At 48.8% G+C, this 25004-nt stretch overlaps 3 protein-coding genes across 6 annotated transcripts in view; 1 reads left to right on the plus strand and 2 right to left on the minus strand.

The window, feature by feature from the left end:
* trim25 (tripartite motif containing 25) overlaps positions 1–1441 on the plus strand; it is a 110627-nt gene extending 109186 nt beyond the window's left edge. For both annotated transcript variants that reach the window (XM_059948136.1, XM_059948137.1), the window contains one exon: positions 268–1441. In XM_059948136.1, the coding sequence (XP_059804119.1) occupies positions 268–797 (530 nt within the window). In that variant the 3' untranslated portion in view covers positions 798–1441. The remainder of the gene's footprint in view (positions 1–267) is intronic.
* Positions 1442–1443: 2 nt separating this feature from the next.
* Positions 1444–19467, minus strand: dgke (diacylglycerol kinase, epsilon). Of its 3 annotated transcripts, XM_059948139.1 has the most exons (11): positions 19328–19447; positions 17989–19255; positions 16848–16967; positions 16297–16440; positions 15681–15838; positions 12381–12429; positions 12054–12167; positions 7808–7879; positions 5366–5493; positions 4419–4530; positions 1444–2828 (listed from the first exon to the last, which is right to left on the minus strand). In XM_059948139.1, exons 2-11 carry the CDS (start codon positions 18910–18912, stop codon positions 2640–2642), a joined length of 2010 nt encoding a protein of 669 aa, XP_059804122.1. In that variant the 5' UTR covers positions 18913–19255; positions 19328–19447; the 3' UTR covers positions 1444–2639. The 3 variants fall into 3 exon arrangements, with proteins under 3 accessions (XP_059804122.1, XP_059804121.1, XP_059804123.1); XM_059948138.1 differs by having other exon boundaries at positions 17989–19465; XM_059948140.1 differs by lacking the exon at positions 7808–7879 and having other exon boundaries at positions 17989–19467.
* A 969-nt stretch (positions 19468–20436) lies between these two features.
* The window catches only part of ankfn1 (ankyrin repeat and fibronectin type III domain containing 1), a 148802-nt gene continuing 144234 nt past the window's right edge, over positions 20437–25004 (minus strand). The window contains exon 18 of the mRNA XM_059948146.1: positions 20437–24505. Within this exon, the coding sequence (XP_059804129.1) occupies positions 23766–24505 (740 nt within the window). The 3' untranslated portion in view covers positions 20437–23765. The remainder of the gene's footprint in view (positions 24506–25004) is intronic.

Genomic DNA, 25004 nt, shown 5'->3' on the forward strand with positions numbered 1-25004 from the left:
TCACCAGCTACACTGCAATTGCTTACTCATGCTACTCTCGAGCTCCGCCCTCCTCTCAATGAGCATGGGTAACACCAGTGGCTCAGGACCCCCTTCTTTATTCTGTGGGTTAGACTCCTGGAGCTCCCTGCTCAGCAGGGTGGGGACACCTTAAGGCAGCTGGGATTGGGTAATAAATGTTGGCATCAGCAACAGGTTAAAATGCAGTGTGCAAGTGGTGTGCAGAGCATCGCCGGCAGTAATACTGACGTGTCCTTGATTTAACAGACAACAGTAAAGTGACCTTCAACCAGCGGAGTGCCCACAAGAAGCTCATTCTGAGTGACCGATACACTACGCTAACCGTAGGGGAGCAGTTACAGTCATATCCTGACCTACCTGAGCGTTTCTTCAACTGCAGCCAGGTGCTGGCTTTGCAGTGCTTCACCAACGGCCGCCATTACTGGGAAGTAGGCATCCAGGGCAGCAGCAGCAGCTTCTGGGCCATCGGGGTAGCATGTGCAGGCATGGATCGGAGTGGCTCCAGCAGCCGGCTGGGCAGAAATGCTCTCAGCTGGTGCATAGAGAGCTTTGGGGCACAACTATCAATCTGGCACGCTGATCAGCAGGCAGTTTTACACGTCCCCCTGCCCCGTGTGGTTGGTGTGTACCTGGACTTTGAGGCAGGGGAGGTGGCTTTTTTCTCTGTGGGATCTGGCATGTTCCTACTGTTCCGTTTCAAAGCTAATCTCCGGGGGCAGGTCTTCCCTGCCTTCTGGCTCTCTTCCAGCAGTACAAAACTAACGCTGGGTCACTGACTGGTTGCTCACTGCTACCCCAGCCCTTACAGCAGGGTGGACCAGACATTGCTGCACCAGTTCAGGCAGAGTCACCCCCTATCTGCAATGATGGGAGGCTGGAGGAGCAATGACCTTCTTTCCCCCCTCCCCCAACTTCCCTGAGACAGTCTCCACCAAGTGGGGGGGGGGGGGGGGTGGTGGAGAGAGAATGATGTCCTTGGGCTTGGACACTGGTTATTGGGGACTTTATTTTAATCTTTAGGCTTTAATCTGCATTTTTGGAATGAGTTCAGATGGAATGGGGGACAGTTTCTGCGGCTGCAGCACATTCTCGAGGGGAGACGGATTCACTGCTGTGATCATGGTTCTCATGGAGAGCAGCCATCTCAGGATTTGCCCTCGGCAACGGGACCATTCGCTCATGTAACTGTGTGTAACTCGATAAACCTGCTGCCCTCAGTGTCCTCCTGCTGTCTATGGGGAGGGGGAGGGTCCTGCTCCTTTACCCCCTTGGTCAGTCAGTCCCTGGATGTAGAGCCGGAGGCATGCCTGGTCACACAGATCTGACCTATTACACATGCCCTGCCCAGTACAGCTGTGGTATGGCATGCTTTGCAGCTGGTTGTCTGATTTTAACTTGCAATAAAAGGGGACAAACAAATGCTGGAGTCTCCCCAGATTTATTTCACATTATCTGAATCACTGTTTGACCATATTAAGCAGCTTTTCCAACCTTGTCACTCACAAATCACAAAACTGAGTTAAAACACTGCACTACCAGAGCAGTCTATGTAAACATCACAATGACAGAACCCAGTCTGGCTGGAGAGGGCCATGGGCACTATGTAAAGCTGAAGCAGAGGGACGGACCAGACCAGCAGAGGATAAATACTTACTGGCCCTTACACTGGAGGAAGTAAATGTGGTCTACGGGAATGGCCCTGAGCTTCTGATCATACATTCTATCCTCTGAACTGTGCTTTCTCCATTCTACTTAAACCACATTTGCTCTCTCACTTTTGGAATGAGGGTTCCTCAACCTGAACCATCAGCTCCTGGTTCGGTCCAAGCTGCTGGGCAGTTCCAGGGTAAAACAGCAGCAATGGATATAGGCAGTCACTGGGCCAGAGCACAGTGCACTTTCAGCACAGATGCAGACCATGTCCCATTCTAAGGACCTAATCCTCCCTGATGGTAATGTGAACAAACTCCCCAGCACAAATGGGCAAGGTGAAGATATGAAGCACGACACCACAGAAAAGGTCCCAAATCAGTAACTTGACAAGAGTGCAGACAGAAATAGCAGCCCAGCTCAGCGCTTACCAATCTCATGGTGACGATGTGGCAGGGAGAGGGTGGAGAACACACTCTCTGAGATGTCAGACCCAAGCACTGAAGTGGGGACTCAGTCAGAATAAACCCATAGATCCCTGCTCTGTCCCAGGACCTGTCTTCAGATGCTACACTGCAGGAATTTTCTCCTGTCAATGATTGGATGAAATGCCATTTCCCAAGAAGGGCAGTAAGCTGGGAAGTGGAGGGGCAGGGCTTCAGGAGATATGGAAGTGTGGTCTGCAAGCACCAAGGATCAGCAAGCAAGGTGAGTGTGCATTCCTCCCTCTCCCCAGGGAGGGCAGGGCTGCACAGAATACAGAAGTGCGGTCCACGAGTCCTGAGGGTCAGCATGCAAGGTGAGTGTGCATTCTCCCTCCTCCAGCTGCATCGAGAACCTCCCCTCTCCCTCTGGACAAGTAGGAAGGATATTTCAGTGCAAGAATATCCAAACTGGAAGTTTTTTGTCTCCAACCAGGGAGGTTCTCCTCCACTTTCCAGTAAAGTGCATTCTTCCTGTCCAGGTCCTCAGCTCTGCTGTGGGGATGCTCCTCTGCCCCTGCTGCCCTCTGGCTCAGTGTAGAATTGATCCGTCTCCGAAGCCGGGGCTTCAACGATCAATGCCTGGGTCTTGTGACTGATGAGGATTGTGCACGGTCCCTGGACCCAGGGCTCACCGTCCACTTGCATTGGCATCACAGAGCTCTTCAAGGTCAGCTGGGGAGGAAAGGAAGATTGGTCATTTGTAAATATGAGATTCTACAGATGCTGGAAATCCAGAACCACACACACAGTAAATTCTAGAGGAATTCAACAGGTCAGGGAGCATCAATGGAGGGGAATAAACAGTCAATTTTTCAGGCCAAGACCCTTCCATCAGAACTGGAAATGATGGGGAAGAAACCAGAATAAGGTGGGGGGAGGGGAAATAATACAAGCTGGAAGTGATAGGTGAACCATGGTGAGGGAAATAGAGGGTGAAGTTAAAAGCAGGGAGATGACAGGTTAAGAAAGGTAAGAGGCTGGAGAAGGAATCTAATAGGAAGGGCATTGGGGGAGGTGACAGGCAGATGAGAAGGGGGGGAGGGGAGAAATTACCAGAAGTTAGAGAAATTGATGTTCATGTCATAAGGTTGGATACTATCCATTAGAAATACGAGAAGTTGCTCCTCCAACCTGAGTTGGAGGCAACTGTTTTAAATCCAATCCCCACTTGTATTCCGACATGTTGGTTCTGCCACCACAATGAGGCCACTCTCAGGTCGGAACCTGCCTGCACTAGGAGGCATTTCCAGTAACTAGTTAACCCATCAGTCCTACCTGTTTTTGGGATGCGGGTGGGAACCAAAGCACTCGGTGAAATGTGCAAATGCTACACCACCAGACAGTGCCAGAAGTTGGGAATGAATTCCGGTCATGGGCATGTCTATCAGCTGTCACCATGGCACACACAATCACATTTTCAGTATTATTTTTTTTACTTTAAAACATCAAAACCTGATGAAATATGGGTCTGGGGATAAAGGCCAAAGGAAAGGACAGAAACAGGTTGGGTTCCACCAGCCCTCACTCCTTCCAACTAATCAATCACCATCACCAGCAATTTTTTTTTTATATATAAATAATGTGAGGACCAACTCTCACAAACATGACAACAGCAAGGGCCGGGACTGACCTTTGTGGGATACCAGTGATCCATCACAAATCTCCTATTATCAATTTGCCATCCTACGATGGATCCCATAGGCATGTACCAATCCATGTAAAATCACACTGCCTTCAAGGATTGATCCCTCCAAGAAATCCTATCTAACTGGCCAGATACTCAAGATACCCACAATACAGAAACCACCCGCTTCACTAGACATGGGAAGGATTCCTGCTTGAACCCCGCTGTACAGGACCCGACCCTACCCAACAAATGGAAGTACTGGTCTGTGACTGACATTATTAAAGAATATTGTCCCCCAATACACAAGACCCCATCACTGCTCTATCATCCAGACACCAAAACACCAACTGTTCCACCCAGCTCCCAGTGATGTACCTCCCCAAGCCCAACCTATAGTCCTTCTGTTTCACCCCACAAATTACAGGTTTACCTACCTGAACATTGGCATCTCACCACCAGATCACCCCAGCTCCCCCACACCCTGACCAAACAGCCACCCCCACCCCACTCTGAATTACTGCCCCTACCCATCAAACATGCTAGATCCACACCCTGCCACACTCCTGTGCGACTGGATCACAAAAACCTACATTAAATTAGGTTCTGCACACCACCCACAATCAGCAGACACTTACCCTGACTGTGTGGGCCTGTCCGAGGCGCACGGGGTTGGCCAGTCCAATGTGGATCTGGGCACAATGGAAGGAACCGTACACTCCCACCACTTCCAACAGGCTATCATTGTGGCTGCAGGAACAGACACCAGGTTACCAGAGATGTCAGACATACTACCCAACACATCATGATGCATCACACCCTCCCTTCATCCCAGGGATGGACTTCCCTGCACAGTTACCCGAGATGTCAGACACATGTCGCACTGCACCCTCAGTTCCAGTGGGCACTTCTCTTCGCCCAGGGATGCCTCCCCCACACAAGCAGACAGGGTGGTAAAGGTGGCATATGGCGCACTTGCCTTCATAAATTTGGGGAGTTGCATACAAGAGTTGGAAAACTGTGCGGTTCTGGTTGACTATTACAGTGTGGGGGCTTTGGTGAGGTTGTAGAAGGTTTACCAGAATGTTGCCTGGATTAGAGGGCATGATGTACTGGGAGACTGGACAAATTTGGGTTGTTTGCTCTATAGTAGAGGGGAGTTCTGAAAGATCTTAAACTGTGAGGCACAGATAGTGGACGGGGAACATTTCCCCCAGAGTACAAATGTTCAATACTAGATGACGTGTATTTAAGGTGAGTGGGGGGGGGGGGGGGGGGGGAAGGGAGAGAAAGGTTTAAGGAGATGTGCAGGACAAGATTGTTGTTTAAAAGTACAGTGGAGGGTGCCTGTGTCAGGCTGCCAGGGGTGGAGCTGGTAGTGGAAGCAGATATGAGAGTGATGTTTAAGATGCTTTTAGACAGTTACATAGAAATGCAGGGATATGGATTGTGAGCAGACAAAGGATATAGTTAAATTTGGATCATGTTTAGCTCAGACATCATGTATGTAAGCTCTATTGTTGTAGGTCCTCTCCCCAACCCAGCCACCACATTAAACACCAACACTGGTAGTCTGTGAGCTTACCTGGCTGGGGGATACAATTCACTCCCTGTTCCTTCCCAAAGACGGCAGCCTCCACCCCAGTAGGCGATGTTCAGGACAATGACTCCCTCCAGCTTTGGCAGTGAAATCTGCTCACCATCCAGCTCCACCTGAGTGAGCAGCAGAGAGTGAGGGGCGAGGGGGGAGGTGCGGCACACGTGGATGCATAAATCTAAATCTAATCTCCCTCTGTAGCTGCCCAGGCCTGTGGGTCGTTATTGGGTACAGGGTGTTAAACAGTGAGCAGAAAGGGAGGGGGGAAGGGAGAGAAATAGAGACCCCCTCACTGAGACCAGAGAAACAGTGCCTTGTAAAAGCATTCAGCCCCCAACCCTCAAATAAATGAGTATACAAGTAGGGATTTTGATCAATTTAACTGAGAATTTTTATTTGTGAATCACATGGCACTTCCCCCCCCCCCCCCCCAACCCACAGTAGAGCCCAAACAATGGAAAATTGTAAAGCATGATAAACTAAAAATTCAAAACCTGGAATGTCAGCAGTTCAGAAGTATTCAATCCTCTTTGCTCAGTGTTTAGATGAAACACTCCTGCAGCTACTACAGTCAGTAGTCTGTTTGGATAAGTCTCTTATTAGCTTTGCACAATGTGATGGAGCAAGATTTACCTAATCCTCCTTGCGAAATTGCTCATGCTGTGTCAGGTTAATTGGGGAGTGGCAGTGGACAGCAATCTTGAGGTCTTGCCGGAGAAGTTCAATCGGGTTAAGGACAGGATCTGACTTGGCCACTCAAGGACATCAATTTTCTTCAATTGAACCCACTCCATGGTTGCTCAGACAGTGCACTTCAGATTGTTATCCTGCCGAAAGATGAACTTCTTCCCCAGTTTAAACTTACTGGCAGAGGCTAGAAGGTTCTTATCAAGGATCACTTGTATTTAGCAGCATTTATTTTCCCATCAATCCTGACCAGATTTTCAGTCGCAGCTGCTGTAAAGTGTTCCCATAGCAGACAGTAGAAACGGTGTTACCTGGCTGATGCTGAGAATTAGATTTACACACAGGTATTGCTTTGTGCTGAGGCTAAGAAAGTCCGCTTTAGTCTCATCCAACCTCAAAACCCTTTTCCACATCTTTACCGTATCTTCTAAGTGACACTTTGTAAAGTCTTCATGGGCAAGGATATATTCTATTTTCAGCCGGGGCTTCTTCCTTGCCACTCTTCAATAAAATACCCTTTTTGTGCAAAGCCTTAGATTGTGAAGCCAAGAACTTCATCTCCAGTTGCAGCCACTGGCTTCTGTAGCTCTCTCAAGTGACTGTTTATGTCACAGTAGCCTCTCTTACAAGTGCCATTCTTCTCTGGCGACTAAATTTAAAGGGTGAGCCTGACCGTTATTTTTCCACTTTTTCATGATGGACTGCACTGAGCTTGTACCTTCCCCACATATGTGCTTCTTGATTATCATCTCCTCAACTTGCCTTGAAGGTTCTTTTGTTTTCATTTTGGTTTGGTCTACTGAAAATCTACCATACTGTTGGACCTCACAGATAATATTCAGATGATCCTCCAATTTTCTATTATCAACAAATTGGTTGAGTTAGTAAGGCAACATACAGTATTGCTCCTGAGGAAAGTTAGTGTAATTACAGAGGATGAATAGCCTCACAGCTTTGGTTTTTGATTTTCAGTAAACTGTTGACATGTTTTGGAATATTTCTTTTGATTTCACATGATGCACAACGTCTTGTAGATTAGCTCAAAAATCCACAAGGTTTTAAATTTAGAAAATGAGGCAATAAAATGTTAAAATATACTTGAGGGGCTGAATCCTTTTTTCAAGGCACTGCATTCATAATCATAGAAAAGTACAGTACAGCAACAGGCCATTCGGCCCATCTAGTCCATGCCAAACCATTAAGCTGCCTACTCCCATCAATCAGCATGCAGATCATAGCCCTGTATTGCCATACCATTCATGTAACCTATCCAAACTTCTCTTAAACATTGAAATTGAGTTCATGTGCACCATTTGTGCTGGGAGCTCGTTCCTCACTCTCACAACACTGAGTGAAGATGTTTCCTCTCATGTTCCCCTTAAACTTCTCACCTTTCACCCTTAAGTCACAACCTCTGGTTGTAGTTCCACCCAACCTCGGAAGAACTTTCTTGAATTTACCTCTATCCAATCTCCTCTCAGTTTTCTACATTCCAAGTATAAATGTCCTAATCTAGTCTATCTTTCCTTATAATGCAGGTCCTCCAGACCCAGCAACATCCTTGTAAATTTTCTATACCCTTTCAACCTTATTTACATCTTTCTTGTAGGTAAGTGACCAAAACTGCATACAATACTCCAAATTAAGTCTTGCCAATGTCTTGTACAACTTAATCTGTGGTGAGACAGATTAAGGAGTCCCTGGGAGTGGGATACATGTGACAGGGAGCAGCCCACAGCTCACCTCTATCTTCTTGTCAAGGTCCTTGCATGTCTGAATCAGGCAGTCTCTGGTCCCATAGAAGAAGTATACAGCCTTCATAAAACACAAGCACAGCAGTGAATCCTTCTGTCTCCCAGAGTTTCAGAGCATACACCCATTCCCCAGCAGCCCAGCACAGACCCATCATCCTACAACTTCACCCTCACCGCAGTCCAGTCCTTCCCAGCATCAGGGTCAGCATATAATACACATCACACATCCTCTGCAGGGATCAACTAGAAGAAACGTTGTGGACCCAGGGGACAGTGGTGGGTGGACTCCTTGCTGGAGGTGAGACTGCTTGTGTGGAGCACCACACACACTCTCTTAGCAAGTCTACCAGAGCCCCACTGAGCTGGGTGAGGGGTGCACTGGGACAAGGCGAGCATACTGATCACTAACCTCCACACCAGGGTTACGGTGACCCTGGTTGGTCATCTTGGTCCCACCAAGGCCTAGAAAAAACTAGTAGATTCCTTCTCGGGAAGAGTCCCTAGTTCCTGAGAGGAAAATGCAATCAGCCACAGATAAGAGGAAGTCCTGCTCCTTGCCTTGTTCTCAAGTCGATTGGAGAGGGCAGTCACTAGTTTGTGTCCAAACCTAGGTGTGACATTTCACTCTCAGATCCTGGATGATGAGCTGCCCTGTACTATAATGTATTTTACCACCAAGGTACTGTCTTCAGGACTACACAACTCCCAGAGGCAAGCATTAGGCATGCTGCTTTGCAGGAACTACCCGCCTGGGATCTACTCAGAGCTGGGAAATGGCTATGTCCAGTTGGAATACTTCCCCAGCACAAGGGGATCCACTCCAGCTCTGGGAAAAAGGACAGACAGGGCAGTGGAGGAGCAAGCTGCTAATCATTGGGGGTCCAGGCCAAAGAATCTGGCCATCCTGTTACAGGGTCACGGATGGGACCATCCAAACTGGGCAGACCCAATTTCTGAAACCTCTCTGGAACAAGTCCCACATGGGGCAAGCCTTCGCTCAGAAACGGCCTATTCCACGTCACATTTCTGATATTCATGACCTCCTCATCTTCATCAGGACACAATGAGTGCCCGTCCTGGTCCCAGATCAGTCAATTTGGTATTAAAGTATGTATATGTATGTCACATACTATCCTGCAATTCATTTTCTTGCAGGGATTTACAGAAAGATTAAAAAATGCAACAAAATTTATGAATTACTACAGAACATAGCACAAGAACAGGGCATTCAGCTAGCAATGTGCCAAACCAGCTAAAAAGCAAATCAAAAACACCCAAACACTAATTCTTCCTACCTACACCATGTCCATATCCCTCCATCTTCCTTACATCTATGTCCCTATCTAAGTATCTAATATATTTGCTTTTATCACCTCACCAGGCAGCATATTCCAGACATCCACGACTCTGAGTAAAAAAACTTATCCCTCACATCCCCCTTGATCCTACACCCTCTCACCTTCAATACATATCCTCTGGTATTAGACATTTCAACCCTGGGAAACAGATACTTCCTATTTACTCTATTTATGCCTCACATAATCTTATAAACCTCTATCAGGTCTCCCCTCAGCCTCCGGTGCTCCAGAGAAAACAACCCAAGTTTCTCCAGTCTCTCATGATAGCACACACCCTCTAAATTCTGCACCCTCCCCATAGCCTCAACATCCTTCCTATCGTGGAACAACCAGAATTGTATGTAATACTCCAGATATGGCCTAACCAGAGTTTTATAAGTTGCAACATAATTGTCCCTTTGCATTTGCCCTACCAAGGTGCAACACCTCACAGTTATCTAGGTTAAACTCCATCTGCCATTTCTCTACCCATAGCTACAATTAATCTACATCGTGCTGTATTCTTTGCCAGTCTTCTTCACTATTCACAACTCCACCAATCTTTGTATCATCCACAAACTTACTAACCCACCAAACTATATTTTCATCCAAGTCATTTATATACATCACAAACAGCAGAGGTCCCAGTACAGATCCCTGGGGAACACCACTAATTACAGACCTCCAGGTCAAATAAGTCTCTTCAACCCCAACCCTCTGACTTGTATACACAAGCCAGTTCTGAATCCAAGCAGCCAGTTCTCTGCAGATCCCATACATTTAATCTTCTGGATTACCCTCCCACTTTGTCAAACAGCTTACTAAAATCCATGTAGACAATATCCACTTCCCTATCTCATCAATCTCTTTCGTCACCTTATCAACAAATTCAATCAAGTTGGTAAGGCACAACTTGCTCTGCACAAAGCTACGCTGGCTCTCTCTAATTAGGGTCCTACAACTGTGTGAGACTCACCCATCTATAGTTCCCAAAATTTCCCCTTGTTCCCTTAAACAGAGGTACATTAGCCACTTGCCAGTCCTCTGAGACCTCTCCTGTGGCTAGAGAGGACACAAAGATAATGGTCAAGGAATCTAGTCTCTTGCCTCCTTCAATTAACTGGAGTAAATTGAATCAGGCTCTGGGGTTTTATCCATCTCAGTACTTACTAGGAGAGGCTCAACATTTCCTTCTCCTTGACCTCTAAACACCCTAACGTATTTATACACTTGGCACTGATCTCCTGGTCTTCCATATCCTTTTCCTTGGTAAATACTGAAGCAAAGTACTCATTAACTACCTCAGTCACATTCTCTGCATCTAAACAAATGTTCCCCCCTTTATCATTGAGAGCTCCCACCTGCTCCCCAGTTATCTTCATGCTCTTGATGAATGTAAAAAAATGTCAGAATTCACTTTAACCCTACTTGCCAAGGACATTTCATGGCTCCTCCTGGCTTTCCTAATTCCCTTCCTTTGTTATTCTCTTATTTCTTTATACTCCTCAGGTGCTTCGTTTTATCCCAACTGCCAAAGCTTTACGTACTTTTCCTTTTCATCATCTCTCTGGACAGAGGTTCTATTATCTTTCCATCTTGATCATTCCCTCTGACAGGAACATACCTTTCTTGTACTCTGTGCAGTTGATCTTTAAACACCGTCCACATGTCTGGTGTGGACTTGCCGAAGTTTTTCCCAATTAATACTTCTTAGTTCCGGACTAATACCTTCGTAATTTGCCCTACTCCAACTTAAAATTCTCCCACAAGGAAAATACCTATCCTAGAAACATGGAAAACCTACAGCACAATACAGGCCCTTCGGCCCACAAAGTTGAGCCAAACATGTCCCTAACCTTGGAAATGACTAGGCTTACCCATAACCCTCTATTTTTCTAAGCTCCATGTACTTATCCAAAATTGTCTTAAAAGACCCTATAATGTCCGCCTCCACCACCATTGCTGGCAGCCCATTCCATGCACTCACCACTCTCTGCATAAAAAAATTTACCCCTGACATCTCCTCTGTACCTACTCCGGCGCACCTTAAAACTGTGTCTTCTTGTGTCAACCACTTCAGCCCTGGGAAAAAGATAAATGCCACACGATCAATGCCTCTCATCATCTTATACACCTCTATCAGGTCAAGCTATCAGGATAGCTATCCTTACCTATAGCTATTCAAAAAGTTAAGGAGTTGTAGTCACTGTTCCCTAACAGTTCACCACTGAAAGGTCAGTCACCTGGCCAAGCTCATTAGCCAACACTAAAACTAGTACAGCCCCTCCTCTTGATGGATCATTACATAGTAACTTAAGAAACTTTCCAGGATACACTTATCAAATGCAGCCCCATCTAAACACCTTACACGAAGGTGGTCCAGTTTATGTTAGGGAAGTTGAAATCCCCTAATGACAGCAACTGTATTTCTTTTACATAATTTCCTTAATCTAATTGCAGATCTGTTCCTCAATGTCCTCAAGTGGCTATCAGGGATCTGTCCATACAATCCCATCAGTGTGATTACACCCTTCCTATTCCTGAGTTCAACCCAAATGGAGTCAGTGTCTGACCCTTCCATTATGTCTTCCCTGAATGCAGCAGTAATATTGTCCCTGATTAGTGCAACTTCCACCCCTTTTACCACCTCCTATCTTTTCTAAAACTTCGAAAACTTGGAAGATTAATCATCCATTTCTGCCTTTCAGGTTTCAGTAATGGCTAAAGATTGCATTGGTGTAAACAGAGCCTTAACACCCACTGTCACCCATGCCACCTTCGGCCAGGTTCAAGCCCTCTGCTACTCTTTGACAGAGCTTCCGCACACTCACCCGTACTCCCCAGACAGTAAGGTGAAGTCCTCCCCACTACCACATTGCTCTTCTCAGCTCCACCCACCTTGTTAAGGATCCTGCTGGAGAACAGGGAGGGGCTCTGTTGCCGATGCTCGTGGAAGTTCAAGGCCATGAGAGCATCAGGCCCAATGGAGAAGTAATTGTTCATGGAGAAGACCTGATGGGGAGGAGCAGAGTATACTTCAGTTCCAGAGCATCCAACCGCAAGATGTCGGGTGGGGGGGGGGGTGGATGGAAGTCGGGGAGATGGAAGATGGAGGGGTCCTGGGTTTGGTGGAGGGACGGGTGGGAGAGAGATGGAAGGGTCCGGAAGATGGGGAGGAGGCGGCTCAGACACACGCACAATGGGGGTGGGGGGGACTGCCGTTACCTTGAGTCGATGGAAGCTGTAGAATCCCTTAGTAATCCGCACTCTCCAGCTGTGGGGACAGGAGGGACAGAATGAGTAAAGGTATGCATCACTTAATGTCCACAATACGTTCTGTGGAATCGGATGTTATGTGATCTAGACGTTGTGCAAACACCATATTATATACTTTGCTTCTTGCTGCTGCTACCACTAGGAGTCGTTCTGCTGCATTTGGAAGCCATGATGCACATTACGGTAATATTTTCGAAAGAAAATTAAACAGAGCAATAACGCTACTACACTCGAGATGCACAATACACAAGATTGGTTACGTCTGCTACGTCACATTCTCCAATCGGGAATATGGACGTATATGCGATCGGACATTAAGTGGTGCACACCTGTAGTTTCAGGGATTCTCCCCCCTCACAGACCGGGCCCCAGGTACCCCCAGACCCCACTGGAGACCCTCTCAGAGCACATATGCTCCATTCCTCAAATGGAGCACATTCCTTCTCAGGCTATGCGGCAGAGTCCTCAAATCATTCTTTCCCCTCTGCACACTAGACCCATCCTCTGTATTGAAGTCCTTGCCCCCCCCCCCACAAAAAATTTGCTCCCAGGCTAAGAACTGGGGCAGCCCTGTGGCTGGCTTTCGAATGGGTTTCTGACACACTGACAAGGTCACATCTGCTACAGTGCAAGGGCACAGCCTTGTGGAGACCACTGGCCAAAGCTTCCAGTTACACAACCCTCTTGCAGACCACCCCCCATCACCGAAATCATTTGCCAACTCATCCTGGAACTGATGGGCCCCGGCCTCTAATCTCTTCTCACACATGGAACTTGTTGAATGGATTACTGACCCATGTGAGCCACACTGTATTATCCACATTGTTCAGACAGGAATGCTCACATAACAAAGCCATGCTCACCATCTCTGAAAATGCTCTATACTTCCAAGTGGAGAGTGCTCCCATCCCTTGATTTCTTTCCCAGTAATTCCCCACATTTACCACAAGAATACAAGAAATAGGACCAGGAGTAGGCCACCTGGCCCATCGAGCTCGTTCCACCATGCAATATTATAGCTGATCTGGCCATGGACTCATCTCCACCTACCTGCCTCTTCCCCATGATCTTTAATTTCCCTACTATGCAAAAATCTATCCAACCTTACCTTAAATATATTTACTGAAGTAACTTCATTGGGCAGAGAATTCCACAGATTCACCACTCTCTGGGAAAAGCAGTTTCTCTTCATCTCCATCCCAAATCTACTCCCCAAATCTTGAGGCAATGTCCCCTAGTTCTAGTCTCATCTACAAGTGGAAATAACTTTCCTGACTCTTATCTTTCTTTGATAATTTCATATGTTTCTATAAGATCTCTCATTTTTCTAATTCCAGTGTGTACAGTCCCAGTTGACTCAATCTCTCCTCTAACTCCCACTTACTACTGCTGGGGCCAACACCTGCCCTCCTCCAGCAGCGCTTCACTGCGGCCAGTAAGGCTTTAGAAACCTACATAAATTCCAGCCATCTCCAATATCTCCTTCAAGAGTGACCTTGGACACATTTCACCACACCCTGGGGAGTTATCCATTCCAGAATCTAGTGATTCTTGAAAAATTATTACTAATGGCTCCATGATCTCTTCAGCCTTCTCTTTCAGATGTCTGGGGCGTATACCATCTGTTTCAGGTGACTTATCTACCTTTGGACCTTCCAGTTTTCCAAAAACCTTTTCTCTAGGTATGGTATCATCATACACTTCATGCCCCCGACACCTGTAACTTCCACTGCTAGTGTCTTCTACATTGAAGACTGATGTAAAATACTCAGTTAATCCAGTATTTTGTCTCACATTACCTCGCCAGTGCCATTTTCCAGTGGTCCAATATCTACTCTCACCTCTCCTTTACACTTCATATATCTGAAGAACCTTCTGGTATCATTTGTTACATTATTGGCTTGCTTACCTTCATTTTTGATCTCCCCTCCCTTATAGTTTTTCTCGTCTTCTATTGTTTATTTTTTTTTAGAAATTTCCAATGCTCTAACTTCCTACTAATTTTTTGCACTATTATACTTTCATGATCCCTTTTGCTTTTATGCTGTCTTCAGCTTCTCCCTCTCAAATTGCAGGGTGAATTCTATCATATTATGATCACTATTACTTAAGGGTTCCATTACCTTAAGCTCTCTAATTATGGTTCATTACACAACACCCAGCTGATCCCCTAGTGGGCTCAACAATGAGCTGCTCCAGAAAGCCATCTAGGGGGCATTCCACAAATTATCTCTTGGGATCCAGCATGAACTTGATTTTCCCAATCTACCTGCATATTGAAATCTCCATTGCCTTTCTAACATGCTTTTTCTATGTCACACTAATTTATAGACCACATCCTGGCTACTTTTCATAGGCCTGTAAATACCCATCAGGTTCTTCTTAACCTTACAGTTCCTTAACTCTACCCACAAGGATTCTACTTCATCTTCCATGTCACCTCCTTCTCAAGATTTAATAGATTTTTTTTAACCAGCAGAGCCACTCCCCTCCTCTTCCAACCTCCCTGTCCTTTTGATAGATTGTGTTTCCTTGGATATTATGCTCCCAACATCTTTCAGCCATGACTCCATGATACCCACAACATAACTGCCAATCTCTAAATGCGCTTCAAGATCATCTAATTCTGTAAACAAGAAAAAATGTGCAGATGCTGAGCAACATACACAAATTGCTGGAGTAACTCAGCAGGCCAGGCAGCATCTATGCAAAGTACAGTCGACATTTTGGGCCAAAACCCTTTGGCAGGACCTTTTTCTGTATACTGCATATATTCAAGGTTAATACCTGGCTGTGGGATGGAGATGGTCAGTTAGTTTCCAGGGGAACGGGGCAGAGCAGTGATGGGTTGACTGGACTGCTGCACAGCGAAGCAGCAGGGGTACGGTGGGACTGTGACATTCTGACTTGCAGTCAGGATGCAGCGTAGACCATCGCGGTTATTTGCTGCACCAATGCCACTCCCAAACGGATCCCATCTCACGGCAAAATCCCTCCCCTCAGCTTGAACAACAAAACCAGACACACTGCTCACTGCAAAAGGACTGTTAGCATTCGGAGCTGCTTGCTGGACCTAGTTATCTATTGCCAATGGTGGGTGCAGCACCCACACAGATCTGTGAACGACACTTGCTGTCTCCCTGCATCACCACAAATTCCTCCATATGGTACCCTCATTGGGAATAGTGTGATCCCAAGAGGTGGGGAACCAGCTCCAGCCGTGTGCTAGCATCCCATCAAACAACTCACCGATCCAGCTTCACTGTCTCTCCCTCCAGAACATGGCGCAGGATCCCTTCAGCCGTTTGATCACCAGTGTAACCGGCACCCCAGCCGAGTGTACGAGACAGATCGTTCCCGGTGCCCAGCGGCAGAATGGCCACACGTGGGGTGTACTGCTCCTGTCCCTGTACAGTGACCACATCAGCAGGGGTTCAAACACAGCTCATTCCACACAGTCACTGTGACCCGTTCCTCTTCCCCGTGTTGTCACTATGCTGGGGTGTGCTCACTCTGGGCACAACCCAGACTCTGTTATGTATGCCTTTCTCAGCTGTGCACTCCCAAACAAGAAAGGCAGATGCATGCACGTGTACCCACACAGAGATAGGGGAGTGGCAGTGACATCGGTGCTGACATTGGGGCAGCTGCAGTGCATTGCCATGTACTGATAGAAATATCCACAGGAGGAACTACTCCCTCAGAGTAAACACCAGCACCGCACGATAGGACAGAATGGAGGGAGCTTCACTCTGTGTCTGACCCCAGGAGCGTATGATGGGACAATGTGGAGGGAGCTTCGGAGAGAGCTGACCCTGGGAGCGTGTGGAAGGAAAGTATAGAAGGGGTCTCACTCTTGACACACCTTGTGTTTCATCTCATCGATGGCATCCAGGACCCAGCCAACAGTTCCATCACCACCACATACGAGCACGCAGACAGAGTGGCTGGGTAGAACAGTGCAGAGTTGCAGAGCCTTGTATGGAGTCACGGTTCCAAGATCAAGCACCTGCAGGAGAAAAACCAGTCTTCAGCACTGTGTGGACCAGAGGACCAGCCCAAATCACTGTCGATGCCTACACAGACCAGAACCCACTTAGAGAGCACAATGCTGCAGAACATCAGCCCTTGGACAGCACAAATCAGGGCATCAGCCCTAATCACTGACAGAACCGACATGGGCCAGTACCCACACTGACAGAGAACGTTAGCCCTTACACACCACAAATCAGAACACCAGTCCAAATCACTGATGGAGCTAACACTGGCATGAACCCACAGAGAGAGCACTTTTAGATCCAAGTCAGTAAAATCTCAGCGATGATCCCTGTACATCTGCTCATGCACTGCTTCAATTCACTCCAGTTAGCAGCATGCGTGATGAGGTACTGTGTTAATGAGGAACTGGGACTTTACCTGCACAGGATTGAGGATAGTGCGGAATTCACCCATTAAGCTCTGGGCCATGTTGTTCCCACTGCGACTGTTGCCGAGGACCAGCACTGGGCTCCAGTTCTCCACACTAGTGGAGATGTACTGCATGGGGACGAAGAAACACAAATCATCACACAATGTGTTCAGCACTTGCAGGAACAATGTATTAGTGGACCCAGGGTACACTGACCTGGAGCTCAAGCTGGAATTGCAGACAGGGACTACAGACATTTCACAATGTACACAGATTACAGGGAACTTTCCCACATGTTCTCACACTATCGTTCATTCACCACTTACTTCCCAAAGTTCCCCCCTTTCAATCGTAGCCCAAAGGGGAAAAGATGCTGAACACTCTTACACACACCACTCTAGCTGACTGCAACTGGTGGCAGTGAAGGGTGGTATTAAATTGCCTTATACATTAACACAGTCAAAAGGTGCATCAAATGGCTTCAACCCAGACAGTGCAAGATGGGTTTGCAGAGGATGAGGGCAGGGAATAAAGAGTAAGAAATTGAGAGGTGTCAAAGAATGGAGGCAGCTTGGAAACCACATTCTCACATCTGAGGGAACTGACCACTGGGAGTGGGCAACACCATTAGTCCCAGAAGGAGCAGGACAGACTGGTGAGCTGGGTACGGCTGCATATTTGTGTATATGTATGAGGTGAGATACTACCAAGGGAGGGCTCATGGGAGCCTAAAGAGAGATTTAGTTCAAATGTATTACATTATGAAAAGACTGGACTGGTAAACTATGGACATACTGCCAAAACTGGGGGTGTGGTTCAGTACTCAGGGCACATGGAGGACAGACCAGACACATCACAGAAACCCCAGCACTCCTACCCTACCTACCCTCCACCTACTGACCAAACGGCATCCCAGACTACACCCAACCACCTCGAAGCTTCATCAGCTCCATACCACCCTACCCCACCTATCACCCCACTGCCAAAACCCAGTACCCACCATCCACACCCCTTCCTACACCTGGCTCTCATCCTCTATCCCCTAAATCCTACAGATTGCATCCCCACCCGCATCATCGTCACCTCCTTACCCAAACACCCACCACTCCCACCCTTTACCAATGCCCTCTCCACACCGACAGATCATACCTGTGCCGGATCGGTGGGCTCCCGGGTCCTGTGGCTCACCCAGTGCAGGTACTGCGGGGGGACGACGGCGCGGGGCAGCGGTCCGAGGGGGCAGGTGGGGGGGACCCTGGCTAGGCAATCGTCGTGGGCGACCTGTTGGCACCAAATGCATCGCTGGTCGCAGAGGCAGGGCCGGGAGCCGCACTGCAGGCCGCAGACGGCGCAACGGTTGCAGAGTGGGAGGTTGCCGCGGAGCCAGTGGTGGCGAGGGGGACCGCGGGCCGCGCTCAGCCGTTGTTTGCAGAGCAGCCGTCGCTCGGCCGCTGCCTGGCAGGCCGTGTGGACGCAGGCTCCGCAGCTATCACAGTAGCAGCCCCGCAGCGCGGCCTGCCCGCACTCACTGCAGTAGGTGGGGCGGCCGAAAAGGTCCGAGTAAAGCCAGCAGTGTCCGCCCGGGCCGGGCCCGGCCGGCGCGCCGGGCCGCCCCCGTCTCCCGCCGTACCACCAGCTCAGCAGCACGGGCAACAGCACGGCGGCCGCCGTCAGCAGCGCCAGGCGACCAGCGCCCAAGCTCCAACCCCATTCCCAGGCCCCAGGGCCCACCTCCGCCGCTGCCCCGCCGCCTTCACCCATCCCGCCGCCCATCAACCCCGGGGCCCCGGGCGACCACCAGCGGGGCCGCGCCAGAAGCGACGCGCTCCGGTGCGAGCAGAAGACGGGAACGCGCCATTGAAGCCACAGCTGACGCCTGGGAAACGAGGCGGGGTCACGAAATTGACGTTGTTGTGGGCGGGGCCGTGAGGGGTCGTTGCTAAGGGCGGGGGCTGTTCGCACAGACATGGCGACGATGGTGCCGACCCCGGGCTTTTCAAAATCGACTTTATTGTCATAAGGATAGGTCCATTTATGCGCAGGTGCAATGGATAAACTTCCTTCCAGCATCATCACATCAGATAAGCAACATTCACCAGAAAAACACGCAAATTATACATAACTAATACAAGAAAAAACACAATTAAAATAAAAATGTCCATTTTAAGTGCAACGTGATCAAAGTGTTCATAGTGTTGTTGAATACCAATTACAGTTTTGCCTGTCGATTCAAACCAAATGGTTGAAGGGAAGTAACTGTTCTTAAACCTGGGGACTTGTGGGACTTTGAGCTTCTGTACCTCCTGCCCGACAGTAGTGTACCGGCCCGGGTCGTGGGATCTTCGATGCTACTTTTGAGACACCTTCTCCTGGTGGAGAGGGATATGATATGCCAGTTGTGGTGAACTACATATGCCTGTCTGGACAGGCCCCTGCTGACTGCTCCTGTGGCTCCTCCCACAGACCCCGTGTGGTGAACTACATATACCTGTCTGGACAGGCCCCCTGCTGACTGCTCCTGTGCCTCCTCCCACAGACCCCGTGTGGTGAACTACATATACCTGTCTGGACAGGCCCCCTGCTGACTGCTCCTGTGCCTCCTCCCACAGACCCCGTGTGGTGAACTACATATACCTGTCTGGACAGGCCCCCTGCTGACTGCTCCTGTGTCTCCTCCCACAGACCCCGTGTGGTGAACTACACATACCTGTCTGGACAGGCCCCCTGCTGACTGCTCCTGTGGCTCCTCCCACAGACCCTGTGTGGTGAACTACATATACCTGTCTGGACAGGCCCCCTGCTGACTGCTCCTGTGGCTCCTCCCACAGACCCTGTGTGGTGAACTACATATACCTGTCTGGACACTCCCCCTGCTGACTGCTCCTGTGGCTCCTCCCACAGACCCCGTGTGGTGAACTACATATACCTGTCTGGACAGGCCCCCTGCTGACTGCTCCTGTGGCTCCTCCCACAGACCCTGTGTGGTGAACTACATATACCTGTCTGGACAGGCCCCCTGCTGACTGCTCCTGTGGCTCCTCCCACAGACCCCTGTATAAAGGCGATCAAGGCCTGAGCCCGGCCTCTCTGTCTCCAGGATGTAGTATGGTGGTTCCAGTCAATAAAAGCCGATATCTCGCCTTTACGTCTCAGAGTGAATTATTGATGGTGCATCACCAGTACAGTAATGTATTGGACAGAGTCCACTACTCTACAGCTTCTTATGTTCCTGTGCATTAGAATTGCCACACCATACCATACCATGATGTGATGAGCTAAGATACTTTCATCAGTACATCTGTACACATTTGTTAGTGTTTGATGTCAAGCTTAACCTCCTAAAAGCATGCTTTCCTTGTGCTGCTGGACCCAAGGCATCTCACCCAATATGTTAACACCCAGGAACTTAAAGTCAGTCTCTCTCTCTCTCTCCCTCTCCCTCTCCCTCTCCCTCCCTCCCTCTCTCCCTCCCTCTCTCTCTCCCTCTCTCTCCCTCTCTCTCTCCCTCTCTCCCTCCCCCCCTCCCTCTCCCCTCCCTCTCTCCCTCCCTCCCTCCCCCCCCCACCACCAACACCAACTTCACAATGTAGGCTGGAGTGTGTGTTCACCTTCCTTCCCCTTCCTGAAGACAACCATTATCTTTGGTTTTACTGGCATTGAGCAATATTGTCTCTGGCCTAAGCTCTCTGTCTCATATGCTGGCTTGCCACCACCAGCAACGGTGATGTGTTTGAATTTGAAGATGCTGTGCTTGGCCACACAGTCATGCATGCAGGGAGCAAAGTGCGCAACCTTCAGGAACCTGTGTGGATGAGAGGAGATGATGGCAAGAAGACAGGTCCATGGGATTGAGTAGGATCGGGATCAGCCATGATGAAATGGCAGAGCAGACTCAATGGGCTGAATGGCCTAATTTCCTCCTGTGTCTTGCAGTCTTATGATGTTAACAAAACTTATCAACTGGGATCTCAAAATCAGAATCAGCTTCATTATAACTAGCGTGAATCTGAAATTTGTATTTTTGTGGCAGACATAAAACCTTACTGGAAATTATAATAAAAAGTAAGTAATATTGCAAAAGAGAAATAATGAGGTAGGTTCGTGGGTTTAGAAATCTGATAGCAGAGGGGAAGAAACTGTTCCTAAAATATTTGAGTGTGAGTCTTCAGGATCCTGTACCTCCTCCTTGATGCTAACAATGAGAAGAGGCAATGTCCTGGATTATGTGGTGTCACAAAGTAACCTTACACTAACATGATAAGACCCAAGAACTGATTGTGGACTTCAGGGAGGGAAGTTGAGGGGACACACACCAGTCCTCACCAAGTGGAAAGGGTGAATTTCATGTTCCTGGGTGCCAATATCTCAGAACAGAGAGAAGCGCCACATAAGTCGCATCAGCAGAGGACATGCCATGATGGTAAGCAGATCCAGGTCATCACTAATGCCGGGGTCGATTTGCTCCGTAACCACACTCTCCAAGCACTTCATTACAGTCACAGTAAGTACCACCGATCAGGTTATCGTGCCTTTCTTGGGCCCTTGTATAATAGATATCTTTCTGAAGCAGACAGAAGCCCAAGACCTCAGAAGCAAGAACTGAAAATGTCCGTAAAGACTCCAGCATGTTGGTCTGCACAGATCTTTAGTACGCGGCCAAGTATACCATCTGGACCTGATGCCTTCCATGGATTCACCCCTTCTAAGTGGTGCCTGTGGTAACTCTCTCCCCAACCTCACACCAACCTAGCAGTCTGCAACCTTCACCATTGGTACAGAGAAGCCAAACAAACATCACCTTATATCTCAAACAAGAGAAAATCTGTAGATGCTGGAAATCCAAGCAACACACACAAAATGCATCACTTTATATCTGCTTATGACGAGTACCCATTGATTTTTCCAATGTCAGGTAATCCACACCCTCCCCTATGTCCTCCACACCCCCTCTACACACACACTTGTCCAACACTTGTCCCTTTATTCCTCCAACCCTTCCTACAGAAAGTCCAGCCTCACCAACCAGGGGTCTATAACGCAGACCCACCAGACCATAAACACAAAGTGTACTGCAGATGCTGGAAATCTAGAGCAATGCACACAATGTGCTGGAGGAACTCTGCAGGTCAGCCAGCAGTTATGGATGGAAATAAACAGTTGACATTTCGGGCTGAGATTCTTCACCAGGATTCATGATGAAAACCCATGATCAGTCCTGATGAAGGGTCTCAGCCCAAAATGTTGACTGCCTGACCTACTGAGCTCCTCCAGTAGTTTCTGTATACTGCATGAGATCTCCAAGGCTCTGCGTATCTGGTGACCTACAGTTCCAGAGACAGAGGGAAAGGGGGTTCTAGCGACAGCAGTTTTCCAGAGTTCCCAGTGACTGGTCCACACCACCCCTCCTACTCCAACATCTCTGTCCTGTCCCCCACTCTCCATCTCCTTTCCATTCGCCTACCACCAGCTATGTTGCCCAGAAAAGCAGCTTCCACGTTATGATCAAAGATACCTACAGCTCAGAGAAAGGCCCTCTGTCCCATCTAATCCATGCCAAACTGTTATTCTATCTAGTCCCATTGACCATAGCCCTCCATACCCCTCCCATTCACATATTTATCCAAACTTCTCTTAAATGTTCCAGTTGAACCACTTCCAATGGCAGCTTGTTCCACACTCTCACCACCTTCTGAGTGAAGCCCCCTTCAGGTTCCCCTTAAATATTTCACCTTTCACCCATAACCAATGACCTCTAGTTCCTCATGTGTTGACGCATGGCCAAGTAGTTAAGGCGTTCATCTAGTGATCTGAAGGTCGCTAGTTCGAGCCTAGGCTGAGGCTGCGTGTGTGTCCTTGAGCAAAGCCCTTAACCACACTTTGCTCTGCGACGACACCGGTGCCAAGCTGTTTGGGTCCTAATGCCCTTCCCTTGGACAACATCGGTGCCGTGGAGAGGGGACATGGGCAACTGCCAGTCTTCCATTAAAAAAAAACCCTGCCCAGGCTTGCATCCTGGAAGCTTTCCAAGGCGCAAGTCCATGGTCTATCGAGACTAACAGAGGCCCACAAGTTCCTCATGTTAAATTAGTTGATACAAGACTGACCAGAAACATTTTGATTCTGTGCAAAGGTGGATGTGAACACACACTGACGTCTGTCCTTTGTAAACTGGGACAGCAGACTGTCAACTGAAAGATGTAGAGAGAAACAGAACCAAGCCTTTACGTTTACAGGTCAACATTGCCTGCAAGTTTTTCTCTGTTGCTAGTTTGTAGAATGTTCCTGAAGACTTTCCTTGGAGATGTCTACACTTGAGCTTGCTTCCCATCAGCAGCGGTTCCCATGGAACTGAAGTCCAACACAGATGTAGATCAGTTGCAAGGGCAGGACATATTACATTTTCCAATTACAGTCCTAAAGTAGGTGGAATTCCAAACATTCAAATCATGGAGTCAACAAGAAGAAAGTGTTTGTGATGGTGAGGGAGCTGGTGATTCCTGGCCTTTGCAGTTTACCTGCGTCAACTATCCCCAGCGTGGGGGGGGTGGGCACACAGAGGGGATCTGAGGAAGACTGTGCTCACTTGGAGGGTGTACGGAATGCACGCCTGAGGGGTTAGTTGGGGGGGAAGGTGCGGCTGTTTGACGGTGCACCATCTGGGTGCAAGGAAGTGGGGATGCTGTGAATGTGATGGAGGAGGTTTCCGCCAACTCCTGTGACTGTGTTTCCTCAAGCAGATACGGTCGAGGCTTGTAGTGAGCAGAAGTAGCCCATCACCCCACGTCAATCTAAGGATCATGCCCCGATGTTCAGGCCAGGGATGGAGGGGGCAGAGGGGTTAGAAGATGAGCCCAGGCCAGCGGGCTATTTGACGATGGCGGTGGTGGTGGTGGGGGTGAAAGGGATGTCTGCTCCTCGCTGCCCCACTACAGGACACTGCTGAAGGAGTCGGGGCCAAGAGACACACTCAGCTGCTCCACCTCTAACTTTTCGCGCCGATCCAGTTCGGCCTGCAGTGTGCTGGTGCCGCTGAGTTGCCCCAGGCAGGTTTCTGGGCAGAGTGGAGGGCTGAGCCTCGGTGTGTACACGCCTTCAGACAAACCTGGGGGTGGCCCAGCCCGCTGCAGCTGCAAGCAGCCTTGTCTGAAGTGTGCCCGGCGGCCGGAAGCGGAATGAGGGTCATTGCTACCTGCTGGCTCCCGGGCAGGGGGCTCTAATCCCAGGACACTGATGTCAGATCCCTGGACACTGGGCTTTGACACTGGGACATTGATGTCCAAACACCAAACACTGGACTCCGTCCCACAGACCCTGGGCTCCGATCCCAGGGCACCGAAGTCTGAACAAAGAACACCGAGCTCCAACCTACAGACGCTGGAATCCGAACCCAGAACATTGACATCCGAACATCGGACACCAGGCTCCGATTCCCGAACATTGTTCTCAGATCCTCGGATGCTGCCCGCCGCCTCACTCTGCTCCCTCAGCCGCAGGATGTCCGGAGCGATGCCATTCAGACGGTGAGCTGGCCGCTGGCTGAAGTGACGTGAAGTTACGGTCAGCAGGTCGGGTTCCCTCGGGCTGAGTGTCTCACCAGAGTCACAGTCGCTGTCAGTCGGCAGGAAGACATCAGAGCTGCTGTCGTCATCGGAACCGGGCCGCCAGTCTGCAACACAAGAGAGTTTACTATCAGATGGAAGGTTGGGGTCCAAAAGGAGAGGGGCGCGTGGGGAGTTAGGTTGGGATTTGCGAGGCAGTGGGGTCTGGGATGGAAGGGGTTGGATGTAAGGGGCCCTGTGCATTGTACTGTACTCTCCCACTTTCCTACATTCCACCCGCTCCCCCAGCCAACCACATTGGGTGGGAGTTGCGCTCCAACAGAAACTCAGCGGGCCTGGGAGCATCTGTGGGGACGGAGGATGTTGACCTCCAGGTCGAGATCCTCCATCGGGACCAAACTGGAGGGCAGCGGTTAGAATCAGGTTTAAAATCAGCTGCATACAGGCTTATAAAAAGTGTTCACCACCCCCCCCCCCCCCCCCCATTTGTAAGTTTTCATTTTTTATTGTTTTAAAACATTGAATTGCAGTGAATTTAATTTGGCTTTTTTTGACACTAATCAACAGAAAAAGACTAGAACGATAGAACCACAGAACATTACAGAA

This window comes from Hypanus sabinus, chromosome 23 (genome assembly GCF_030144855.1).
Source record: "Hypanus sabinus isolate sHypSab1 chromosome 23, sHypSab1.hap1, whole genome shotgun sequence".
NCBI classification, from domain to species: Eukaryota; Metazoa; Chordata; class Chondrichthyes; order Myliobatiformes; family Dasyatidae; genus Hypanus; species Hypanus sabinus.